Here is a 12,885-nt window from a genome sequence, read left to right as displayed (position 1 = left end):
TGATTAAGATTTAGAAATGGGAACACAATCAAAGTAACATGGTCTAAGAAACTGGGAATTTCAAAAGAAAATTATTAACAAGTTGGCATTTCTGAAAGGGCAGCATTCCAGCTGTGAATACACGTTTCAAACAGCAGCCCCATGTAAAAATGTAAATTTCAGGTATGATTTCAAGCCTGACTTTGCATAATCTTTCTGAAACTGTGTAGAATTTCAACATTTTATCTTTCATGCAAAATGTCCCATTTTGTCTCTACAGTCAGAACAGAAATGGAAGCAATTGGCAGAGCTTGCAATCAGCAAGTGTCAGTTTGCCCTTGCCCAGGAATGTCTGCATCATGCTCAGGATTATGGTGGATTGTTGCTGCTGGCCACTGCTTCTGGCAATGCTCTAATGGTTAACAAACTAGCAGAAGTAGTTGAAATAGATGGCAAAAACAATGTGGCCTTCATGACCTACTTCATGCAAGGAAAGTAAGTACTCTGGTTATTGGCCTTAATTAACTTTTTATGTGAAGTGAAATGTTAAGTAGCAGTTGATGATTTCCATGACTATGTACAGTAATGTGCAAAGTCTTAAGCACATATAAAAAGATTACGTGAAGACGCTTTCAAAAATAATAATGATAAAGTTTCTAAATATTGAAAAATTTACTATGAAGACCAGTAAACAGTTTTAAAAAAAACACCCTTTGCCTTTAAAACTGCATCAATTCTCTTAGGTATACTGTCTTGCAGTTTATTTGATTGGTTGTTCCAAACATCTTGGAGAACTTGCCCCATTTCTTCTGCCGACATCAGCTATCTTGCTTGCTACTGTCTCTCCAGGTAATCCCACACAGCTTCGATGATGTTGAGATCAGGACTCCATGGAGGCCATAACCATCTGAAACCATATAATAATCTAGGGTGCCCAAGTCTTTTGCACAGTACTGTAGATCTAATGCTTCCTATATCTGGATACTCCTATCACAAATAACTGCTGTACGTCCTCATCACCATCTGAAATTCTGCCAACTGTGTCATCAGAAAATTTATAGATGGTGTTTGAGCTGTGCCTAACCACACAGCCTTGGGCATAGAGAGAGTACAGGAGTGAGCTAAGCATACACCCTTGAGGTGTGCCAGTGTTAATTGTCAGCGAGGAGGAGTTATTTGCAATCCGTGCTATCTGTAATCTATAGTCTCCCAGTAAGTAAGTCAAGAATCCAGGTGCAAAAGGGAGGTACAGAGGTCCAGGTTTTGTTCTTAGTTTACTGAACGGAAAATTTGCATAAAGGATCCAAATCCTGTAGAAGGGTCTCAGCCTGAAACGTCCGTAATTTCCTCCTTTCCATAGACTCTGCCTGACCTGCTGAGTTCCTCCAGCATTCTGTGTGTGTTTTGCATTGGATTTCCAGCATTTGCAGACTTTCTAGTATTTGTAATTTACTATCTAAGTTTGTTTATTTTTATAATTTTAATGAATAATTTGGTGTTCTTAATTTTACTTTATTAATTTTAACTGTTTTTAACTATCGCATATTAACAAATCAATTACTTAGGCCCTTGACACATGAATTATCGAAAGCTCTCTGTGAGATGCTGGAGGCAGTGTCTGAGGATTCATTACCAGAGCACTGATGGCTCATGTGTCTCACTCCATGTGCGGGACACCTTCAAAACCAAAGCTTAGTTTATTGGGGCTGTTGGGCTACAAAATTTTACTGCTGCTAATCTGGTCCAGTGATTCCTGTTGTTTTAAACTGAAGAAGTGGGAAATGATTAGTTTATAAGAGGACACAACTATAATTTTAATAAGAACACTACCATTCTGTATTAGTTCAGAATGGCTTGGATAAAATACATTTCTCATGAATGCCCTCAGAAATAGTTTAGATTGTAAATCTTGTCCTCTTGATATATTAAAAAAAGATTGTATTTTTGCTTTTGTGGAAATCCTTAACCAGGATGAGCTGCAATGCTCCTTCCCACCACTGTGCTCAATCACGCATTTTCAGATCTCTGCTTTAAGCTACTCTTATTTAGGCCCTCATCTGATGTCAGTATATAGCAAATGAACAGTCACTTGGTAACAAAAGTGTGAATCATTTTCCCCTCCTGTGTTGCCTACTTCCAAACCCTTCCTCCTGTTTATAGTGTAGGCTATTAACTTGTAGCTTCTGTCAAATGAACTAACTCACTATAGTCTATAAGGAATTTAAGCATTTAAGGAATTTAATGCATTTATGCATTTAAGGAAATTTTTAAAAATTGATTTCAAGTTTAATTGATTAATATTTTAAAGTATGTTTAGGTATTCTGTATAAATCCTAACTATATCCTAATCCACATAGGCTTGACAGCTGTCTGGAATTGCTGATAAAGACGGGACGCCTCCCAGAAGCTGCCTTTTTCTCTAGAACCTATTTGCCCAGTCAGGTTTCCAGGTATGATATAGCTCTTTTATACCATAGTGTAATAGACGTTTATGCACAAAAGCACATAGATTCAGTTCTGATGTTGATTTTCCCTTTTTTTTAAAGAGTTGTGAAACTGTGGAAGGAGAATCTCTCTAAAATAAACCAAAAAGCTGCCGAATCGCTTGCTGACCCCACAGAGTATGAAAACTTATTCCCCGGCCTGAAGGAGGCTTTTGTGGCTGAGCAGTATTTGAAAGAAACCAGCAACACTAAACACAGACCTGCTCGGGATTACCCCCTTATCACTGTAAATAAAAACAGTCTCTTACATTTTAGAAGTGCTGAGAATTTGAATTTGTGAACTGGCTAGTGTTAATCTTTTCAACTATTTTTGTTCATCAGCCAAATGAAGAAAGGAATGTTATTGAAGAATCAAAAGGCTTTGTACCATCTCTGCATGGAACATCAGCAGAGGTAGTTATAGCTTAAACACTTGGGTTGGAAACTAATGTAAATTCAGTGTAAAATCAAAGCTTCTAAAACTGGCCATGATTTTGAAAATGCATGAGGTTGGAAAGTAAAGTTTGTAATCCAGACCCTGCAGGTGTAAGTGGCTTAGTACATGCCTTCAACCACTAAAGGACTCTTAATAAGACACATACCACAAACTCAGTGAGGGTCTCTGGTGGCAGAAGCTGAGCCTTGCAAGATATGTCCAGAAAAATTAAATAAGATACATACTTGGAGCATTGTGTTCTAAAATAGTTTCCTGTTCCAGATGTATGCAAAATTACTTGCTAGTGATATGATTACAATATCTCCACTTGATACAAATCTGTGATATTACAGAAATCTTCCAGTGAAGATGAAGCAGTACCAGCAAAGTCCACACTAATATCAGAAACAAAAGCAGTATTGGAATCATCATCTGTTTCTGTACCAGTTTCAGCTGACTCAATGGACCTTCAAACTAAAAAGGTAATGAGCTGGAATATTCCATGTACACATCTCATTTCAACTATTCCTTGGATAAATGCATTTAAAATGACTAGATTAGCTAATGCTTGATTTGGTGGTCACACTTGGTGAGAACATTCCAAACATAAATGGCTAACAGTGGAGGTGGTGCAGTCAATATAGCTGTATTGATTTTTCAGAAAAGGATTTGACATGCACTTTGATAAGTGGAATCAAAGGCAGATTATTAGCTACATGGAGAGTGACTGCAAATGAGTGAAGCACAGAAGTGATTTGCGTATTTTTCTGCATAAATCACAAAAAGTTACTCAGCAGGTCCATCAAAAAGTTAACAAGAAAAAGGGCATGTTGATCTATATTGTAAAGTTTAGAATTTAGAAATAGAAAAGTTTTGTTAAATTTGTATGGAATCTAAGTAAGGCCTCTCTGGATGACTGTTTCAGTCCTCTTACCGTGAAATGAATAAAATTAACATTACAGTCAGTCCAGAGTAGATTTACAAGGGTAAATTCTGGGTTGAGTGGATTGTGCTCTCAAGAAGCTAAACAAGTGTTGGCTAATGAACCCGATTTAATGAGGTAACTTAAAGTAAAGCAGCCCTTAGAAGGCAACGATCATAAAATAGAATTCACCCTGCAGTTTGAGAGGGAAAGCTAAAGTCAGGTGTGTCAGTTGTGTAATTACACAGGGATCAGAGAGAAGTTGGCCAAAGCTCATTGGCAGGGGACAGTATTAGGGATGACGGCAGAACAGCAATTCAGAAGTTGCAGGATAAATACATACCAAAGATGTAGTATTCGAAAAGGAGGATTATGCAATCATGGTTGACAAGAAGTCAAAGACAGCATAAAAACAAAAGAGAGGGTATATAATATAGCAAAAATTGGGAAGTTAGAGGATTGGGAATTTCCTTAAAAAAATAGAAGGCAACTACAAGAAGTCATAAAATGTAATATGAAGGTGAACCAGCCAATAAAAGTATACAAAAAGTTTTTCAAATATATAAAGAGTAAAAGCGAGGCAAGAGTGGATATCGGACCACTGGAAAATGATGCTGGAGAGGGAGTAATGGGGAATGAAGCAATGGTGGACGAACTGAGTATGTATTTTGTGTCTTCACTGTGGAATATGCCAGAAATTTGAGAATGTCAGGAAGCAGAGGTGAATGTGGTTGTTAATACTAAGGAGAAAGTGTTTGGGAAGCTGAAAGGTCTTGAGGCAGATAAGTTACCTGGACCAGGCGGACTATACCCCACGGTTCTGAAAGACGAAGCTGAAGAGATTGTGGAGACATTAGTAATAATCTTATAAGAATCACTAGATTCTAGCATGATTTCGGAGAAATGGAAAATTACAAGTATCACTCCATTCTTTAAGAAGGGTCGGAGGCAGAAAAAAGGGAAATTAGCGGGCAGGGACTTCAGTGGTTGGAAAGATGTTGGGAGTCCATTATTAAGGATGAGATTTCGGGGTACTTGGAGGTACATGATAGAATAGGCTAAAGTCAGCATGGTTTCTAAAGGGGAAATCTTACAGGACTCATTTATTGGAATTCTTCAAGGAAATGACAGGCAGGATAGACAAAGAGTTGTTGGATGTTGTTAATTGGATTTTCAGAAGGCCTGTGACAAGGTGCCTCACATGAGGTTCCAAAAAAAAGCAAAGAGCGGGAATAAAGAGGGATATTTCCGGTTGGCTGCCAGTAACTAATGGTGTTCCACAGAGTTCTGTTTTCAAACCGCTTCTTTTCATGCTCTATGTCAATGATTTGAATGATGGAATTGAGGACGTTGTGCCAAGTTTGCAGACGATATGAAGATAGTTGGAGGGGCCGGTAGTGTTGAGAAAGCCGGGTGTCTGCAGAAGGACTTGGATTAGGAGGATGGGCAAAGAAGTGGCAGATGGGATATTGTTTAGGAAAGTGTATGGTCATGTACTTTGGTAGAAGGAATAAAGGTGTAAAGTATTTTCTAAAAGGGGAGAAAATTCAAAAATCAAAGGTGCGAAAGGATAATTTGCAGGTGATTCGGTGGTGAGGAAGGCAGATGCAATGTTAGCATTCATTTCAAGGACTGGAATATAAAAGCATGGATGTAATAATTTTTTTTAAGGCATTGGTCAGACCGTACTTGGAAATTGTAAGCAGCTGTTGGCCCCTTACCTAAGAAAAGATGTGCTGGCATTGAGCGAGGTCAGAGGAGGGAGGTTCACAAGAATGATCCAGGAATGAAAGGGTTAACATGAGCATTTCATGGCTCTGGGCCTGTATTTGCTTGAGTTTAGAACAGGGGTGGCGGTGGGGGGATCTCATTGAAACGTACCAAATATTTGAAAAACCTAAGAGAGTGACTTTGGAAAGGGTGTTTCTGAAAGTGGTGTGTTCTAGGACCAGAGGACACAGCTTCCAAATAAAGGGACATACATTTAGAAGAGAGGTGAAGAGTAATTTTTTTTTAGCCAGAGGGTGGTGAATCTGTGGAAATTGTTGCCATAGACGGCTGTGGAGAACAGGTCATTGGCTATATTTAAAGCGGAAGTTGATAGTTTCTTCATTAGTCATGGTGCTAAAGGTTACAGGCATAGGTTGGTAGAATGGGGTTGAGAGGGATAATAAATCAGCCATGACGGAGCAGGTTCAATGGGACGAATGGCCTAATTCTGTGCTTTGTGTATTGTAGGAAAGGCAGATAAGCTCTGGGCATGGATCAGCATGCAGTATTACGACATTGTGGTCATCAGTGAGGCTCAGTTGCAGGAGGGATAGGGACAGGACTGGCAGCTCAGTATTCCAGGGTTCTGTTGTTTTAGACATGACGGGGAGGGCCGGCGATACTAGTCAGGGAAATGTCATGGCAGTGGTCTGTCAGGACAGACTGGAAAACTCTTGGGTGAAACTGAGGAATAAGAAAAGTATGGCCACGTTAACGGTACTATATTATAGACCACTCAACCGTCCACAGGATTTAGAGGAACAAATTTGTAGAGATCGCAGGCTGTTGCAAGAAACATAGTTATTATGGTAGATGATTTTAACTTTCCATACTGTAAAAGACAAGATGGGGATAGAATTTTTTAAATGTGTTCAGGAAAGTTTCCTTAATCAGCACGTCGAAGTACCAATGAGAGAATGTGCAATACTTGATCTCCTGTTTTAGGGAATGAGACAGGGCAGGTGACAGAAGTTTGTGTGGGGAACACTTTGCATCCAGTGATCGTAATGCCGTTAGTTTCAAAGTAAATATGGGAGGATAGATCTGGTCCTCTGGTAGAGATTCTAAATTGGAGAAAGGCCAATTTTGATTGTATAAGTAAGGATCTGGCAAGTGTGGATTGGAGCAGGCTGTTTTCTGGCAAAGGTGTACTTGGTAAGTGGGAGGCCTTCAAAAGTGAAATTTTCAGAGTACAAAGCTTGTATGTGCCTGTCAGAATAAAAGATAAAGAAAACAAGTTTGGGAAACATTGGTTTTCAGGAGATATTGAGGGGGAGAAAAGGTGTATGGCAGGTGTGGGCGAGTAGGAACAAATGAGGTACTTATGGGGTTTAAGAAATGCAAGAGAATACAAAAAGAAACCAGGAGGGCTAAAAGAAGGCATAAGGTTGTCCTAGCAGACAAGTTGAAGGAGAATCCTAAGAGTTTCTACAGATATGAATTGCAAGGGACAAAATTGGTCCTCTGGAAGATCAGAATGCATAAATCCAAAAAGGATGGGGAAATCTTAAATGGATTGTTTGCATCTGTGTTTACTCAGGAGACAGACACTAGAGTCTATAGAAATGAGGCAAAGTGGTATCAACTTTATGGACTCAATACAGATTATAGAGGAGGTGGTGTGTGTTCTCGAGGCAAATTAGCATCGACAAACCTCCAGGACCTGACGAGGTGATCCCTCGGACCCTGTGGGAGACAGGCGCAGTAATTGTAGGGGGCCTTAATAGAGATCTGTAAGTTATCCCTAGCAACAGGTGAGGTACCGGAGGATGAGATGCTAGCTAATGTTCCACTGTTTAAGAAGGGCTCTGAAAGTAAACCAGGATATTATAGGCTGGTGAGCCTGATATTAGTAGTGGGGAAAGTTATTGGAAGCTATTCTAAGGGACCGGATATGAGTATTTGGATAGATAGGGACTGATTAGGGATAGTCGGCATGGCTTTGTGTGTGGTAGGTCAGTTCTAACCAATCTTGAGTTTTTCAGGAAGTTACCAGGAATATTGATTAAGACAAGGCAGTGGATGTTGTCTACATAGATTTGACGAGTGCAAGGTGTCGCACTTCAATAGAACCAACCAGGGTAGGCCTTACACAGTGAATGGTAGGGCACTGAGAGGTGCAGTAGAACAAAGGGATCTGGGAAGACATTTGGAGTATTGTGTACAGTTTTGGTCACTTACTGACAGGAAAGGTGTAAATAAGGTTCAAAGAGTTCAGAGAAAATTTACAAGGCTGTTGCTGGGAGTGGAGAACCTGAGTTAATAAGGAAAGATTGAGTAGGTTAGGACTTTAATCCTAGGAATGTAGAAGATTGAGGGGAGATTTGATAGAGGTATACAAAATTATGAGGGTATAGCAGGGTAAATGCAAGCAGGTTTTTTTTACTGCGGTTGGGTGGGACGACAACTGGACGTCATGCGTTAAGTCTGAAAGTTGAAAAATTGAAGGGAGAATGTGAGGGAAAACTTCTTCACTCAGAGACTTGTAAGTGTGGAACGAGCTGTCAGTGCAAGTCGTGCATGTGAGCTTAATTTCAATATTTAAGAGAAGTTTGGATAGGTACATAGATGACGGGGGTATGGAGGGCTATGGTCCGGATGCATGTTGATAGGACTAGGCTGCTTAAGTGGTTCAGCGTAAATGGCATGTTTCTGTGTTATCCTTTTCTATAACTCTGGTTTAAACATGTTTATTTGTATAGAACGATTGTAATACAGAAACAAAAGATCCCACAGGATCTGGCAGTAAGTATTAGGATGTTTTCACTAGTAAGAGGTTCGAAGAACAGGTCATATTACAGAATAAGGGGTTAGTCATTTAAAACCAACATGTATAGATATTTCTTCTCAGAAGATTGTGAAATTCCCTACCCCAGAAAAATGCGGAGACTAGGTCATTATAATATTCAATGTGGAGATAAATTTTTAAAAGACTGTGGAACTCAGGGTGTTGGGGAACTAATACAGAAGAGGAGTTTAGGGCTGGGAAAGATAAGCCATGACTATAATTGAATAGTGGAGCAAGCTTGAGGTGCATGATGGCCTATTTTTGTTCTTGAGTATGCTATATACTGTAGATCAAAGTTAAATTGGATGCGTAAAGGCATTGTTAATTGTGTTATTCCTAGTTATATGCTGACAACCTGATGAATTGGGAAAATGCTTTTTAGCACATAGAAGTGAAGGTTCATAGTACAGAAAGGCTAATGATTACACCAAAAAATATGACAAAAATTAATGCATCTGCTTTGTACAATCTAGATTAAATATTGACAAATCGAATAAATCACTGGCACTTGCATTGAGTGTAAACTCATTGCTGAATCCCAAAAGGAGCTTAATAAAGTACAGAATGTGGGTAAAATAGCTACATCTGTTGATAAGCCTTTGGGAATGTGCCTCTCATTCTGCTTTCCTTTAAACTTGATTCCCTCAGTGTAGTATTCTGTTAAATCAACCTCAAGAAATTGGACTAGTGAATCGGAAATATTAGATGTGACTGTGAGTTACGTCAGCTGTCCTATTCTGTCAGTTTTGTAAAATATGATTGAAAATTTGTGGAATAGATTTCAATTGATTATTGCCTTACTGAAATTACAAAATATTGTATTTGTTAATTATATTCTCTTATTTTCAGTCTCTTACTGAGCTTGAAGATGATTTGGATAACTTGGAGCTGGATGACATTGATACTTCTGATGTTAACTTGGATGAAGAGTTCCTGGATGATTAAGTTGAAAATCAATATTTAAACCTGACCAAATTTCTATTAATGAATGCCTATCATTGCTTATAAAGAAATCTGCTAATTAAACTTTGGACAGTTCTAGAATTATAAATGCTAATTTGGCAGCAAGGTGACATTCCTAAATGCTTGTCCCACACAATGGGTGGTGCTGTTAGACCAGTTTAAGATCATATAAAGTACCATGGTTGCCACATACCTTCCTTGTAAAGTAGTGGAGTTTCATAACTGAATAGAAATGTTCATACTGTTGTGTTGTATTAACTCGAAATAAAACGTTTTTTAATGACTCTTGCACATCTGTTAATGTTCTTTTGTTATATATCTTCATTCCCAAAAATTTGAGACGGTTTTCAGTACAGACTTATTAATTCTACTCTCATGAAAGGTGTTCAGCTTAAAGGAGTCTTCAGAGAAAAAGCTGTGGAAGGACTTTAATATTGATATTTTTTTGTATTTCAGAAAAGGCTAACCCAAATTTGATGAACAAATCTTTTGGTAAATTGTCCACCTTCACAACTTATCAAAAGCTTCTGAAATGTCTATCAGGGACCATTCATTCTTTTTCCAAGATAAGAAAAGCTGCTGAATTCAGGTGGTGGTTGAGACATTTGATGTTGTCGTGTTCGCCAAGCTTGGCAGTTAGCTTGCATGCATTTCATCACCAGTCGAGGTGACATCCTTGGTGCGCAGTTCCTCTCTGAGAGAAACACCAAGAAGCAGGCACAAGGATTTTTAGAAGTGTGGTTCTCTTCTGGTAATTCCATAAACAAACATTGAAATAGACACCATCTACGAATCCCTAAGAGCCAAAGAAATGTGAGCCAATAGAATTCAAAGGGCAACTGAATGGGTAGCTAATCGGGACAGAGGAAAATGAACGTGTAGCCGATATGAACATGAGCACTACCAGCGAGAAACACCAACAACTGTGCACTGAGGATGGCACCTCGACTGGTGATGAAACATCTGCAAGCTAATTAACAATCTCATCAAGCTCCATAACACCAAAAATTGTTGGACTGTCTCACAGCATTTATAAATGCAAGTTGTACCACCCTGCATTCAAACATTTCATAGCAACTACTGAAAGAATTTCAATAGCAATTTATGGAATAAGCAGTTCAACTGCAAAACCAACATTGTTGTTTGAAAGCACGATGTTTTTATGACCTGGCTCAGTATACCAATTGACAGCAGCAAAGCTTACCCACATTCCAACTGCAATAAGGAGGGGACTGGAGGCAGCAAATAACAGTTAAATATTTAATAAATCACATCCCAAAATAGAAAACATTGGATTTCCTATGAAGATAACGTCTGTACAGATTAGCCACGATAATGCCGCAGTCAATGCATTTTCCAAAAGCAAGTGAATGGAAAGTAAATTTTTTCATCTATTGTTTTCACCAGGATTCAAACCAAAAAGTGTTGGATTGAGTTAACATCAGTTTTGTTCTTCACTCCTATGGAGATCTTGATTAGTAGAGCTGCTGAGCGTTTCTTGATAAACTTGCAAAGCTAATTCAATATAGCCTCCCTTCTTAGAATCAGTTTGGGAAAATACCTAGAAATAGAAATTTATTATGTTTTAATATTCCAACTTTGTTTACATAATAACTAGCAAAAATTAGAGATCAGCTTTGAGATTTTGTATTAATAATTGTTTCAAAAGAAGAATGAGACAAATCTCTAAAAAGACAATTATTTCAATTCAAACTACTGCATTGGAATCTCAAGTCTCTGCTACTGAATTTTGGAATTGAATGACTACAGTTTCAACTCCCTGGCCCTGACTGCCTTACTTTCACCATGGACATTCAGTCCTTATACACTTATACTCCGATCAAGAAAGCCTCAAAGTTTTCTGTTGCTTTCTTGACAAAAGAAACAGCCAGTGCCCTTCCCACCACCGTCACCCTCGGTCTGGCAGAACTGGTCCTCAGCTTCTCCCACGTTTTCCAAACTCCAGGGGCAGCTGTCAGCACTCACATGGGCCCAGCTATGCCTGCCTCTTTGTCCAGGTTCAAAGCCTTCCTCAGTTATACTCAATTCTTCCTCTGCTATATTCATAACCGCATTGGTGCTGCTTCATACAGCCATGATGAGCTTGCCAATTTATCAACTTTGCCTCTAACCTCCCTGCTTTTAAATTTATTTGGTCCATCTCTGACACCTCCCTCACTTTTCTCAATCTCTATCTCCATCTCTAGAGACAAACTGTCAACCAACATCCTTTATAAACCTGCTGATTCCCATGGTTACCTTTTCCCACCCTATCTCCTGTAAAAATGCTATTCCCTTTTCTCAAAGGGACATACAAAGCTAGAGGAAGGAGGGGTCTCGCTGTGGAATCCAGTGGCTGTTAGCGAGGGGCTAATGAGCCGCATTTCCAGAGATGCCCAGTAAAAGGGTGTTTCATCTGTTCCCAGGTCGTGGCTTTTCATTCCAGAACATCAGAGATGTCCTTTCAAGAACGTGGTTTCTCTCTCTCTCTATTGATGCTGCCCTCCCCTATATCTCCATTTCCAGTACATCCGTACTTGCCCCATCTTCCCACCACCTTAAATAGTCTTGTCCTTACCTACCTCTGCCTCCAACACATCCTGCAACTTCTGCCATGTCCAAATGAATCCTACCACTAAACACATCTGCCTGCTCCACTCCTCCCGCCGCTTTCCGCAGAGATCACTCCCTCTGTGATTACCTTGTCCATTCATCCCTCTCCACTGACCTCCCTCCAGGCAGGCCCTTCTGCAAATGGTCTAAGTGCTAAGCCTGCCCATAAGCCTTTTCCCTGACCTCGATTCAGGGCGTCAGGTAGTCCTTCCAGGTGCACCAACAGTTCGTCAGTGAATTTGCTGGGGTTGCCTATTGTGTCCAGTGTTCTCAATGCAACCTCCTCTATATTGGTGAGACCCATCATAAACTGGGGGGCTGCTTTGTTGAGCACCTCAACTCCATCTGCCACAAGCAGGATTTCCCTTGCGCCAAACATTTTAAATCTGATTCCCATTTCCATTCTGATGGTCCATGGCCTCCTCTTGTGCCAAGATGAAGCTACCCTCAGGGTTGAGGAGCAACACACTGTATTCTGTTTGGGTTGCCTCCAACCTGCTGCCATGAATATTGATTTCTCCTTCCAGTAAACACATTCTCCCCCCGCTCCCTCTATTTCCAACTTTGACCTTGTACCTCTTCTCACCTGCCTATTACTTCCCCCGGATCCCCTCCTTCTCCCCTTTTCCCCATGGTCCACTCTCCTCTCCTATCAAATTCCTTCTTCTCGAGCCCTTGACCTTTCCCACGCACCTGGCTTCCAACTAGCCTCCTTCCTTTCCCCCCACCATTTTATTCTGGCATCTTCCCTCTTCCTTCTCAATCCTGAAGAAGGGTCTCAGCCCAAAATTTTGATGACTTATTCATTTCCATAGATGCTGCCCGACCTGCTGAGTTCCTCCAGCATTGTGTGCGTGTTGCTTTGGAGTTCCAGCACCTGCAGAATTTACTGTAGCTTGCTTTTCAATAACTTTTTTCCTACCATCTTACA

General features: G+C 39.9%; 2 protein-coding genes across 2 annotated transcripts in view; one reads left to right on the top strand and one right to left on the bottom strand.

The window, feature by feature from the left end:
• The window catches only part of copb2 (COPI coat complex subunit beta 2), a 38,919-nt gene extending 29,293 nt beyond the window's left edge, over nt 1-9,626 (top strand). Inside the window, exons 17-22 of the mRNA XM_063045917.1 lie at nt 260-474; nt 2,337-2,429; nt 2,526-2,709; nt 2,805-2,876; nt 3,252-3,380; nt 9,228-9,626. Of these exons, the coding sequence (XP_062901987.1) occupies nt 260-474; nt 2,337-2,429; nt 2,526-2,709; nt 2,805-2,876; nt 3,252-3,380; nt 9,228-9,323 (789 nt within the window). The 3' untranslated portion in view covers nt 9,324-9,626. The remainder of the gene's footprint in view (nt 1-259; nt 475-2,336; nt 2,430-2,525; nt 2,710-2,804; nt 2,877-3,251; nt 3,381-9,227) is intronic.
• Nucleotides 9,627-10,587: 961 nt separating this feature from the next.
• The window catches only part of mrps22 (mitochondrial ribosomal protein S22), a 38,102-nt gene continuing 35,804 nt past the window's right edge, over nt 10,588-12,885 (bottom strand). The window contains exon 8 of the mRNA XM_063044920.1: nt 10,588-10,902. Within this exon, the coding sequence (XP_062900990.1) occupies nt 10,783-10,902 (120 nt within the window). The 3' untranslated portion in view covers nt 10,588-10,782. The remainder of the gene's footprint in view (nt 10,903-12,885) is intronic.

The sequence above is a fragment of the Mobula hypostoma genome, chromosome 4 (genome assembly GCF_963921235.1).
Source record: "Mobula hypostoma chromosome 4, sMobHyp1.1, whole genome shotgun sequence".
Taxonomy (NCBI): Eukaryota; Metazoa; Chordata; class Chondrichthyes; order Myliobatiformes; family Myliobatidae; genus Mobula; species Mobula hypostoma.
Note: the sequence above shows the minus strand (reverse complement) of the source record. Positions and strands in the feature narration are given on the sequence as shown.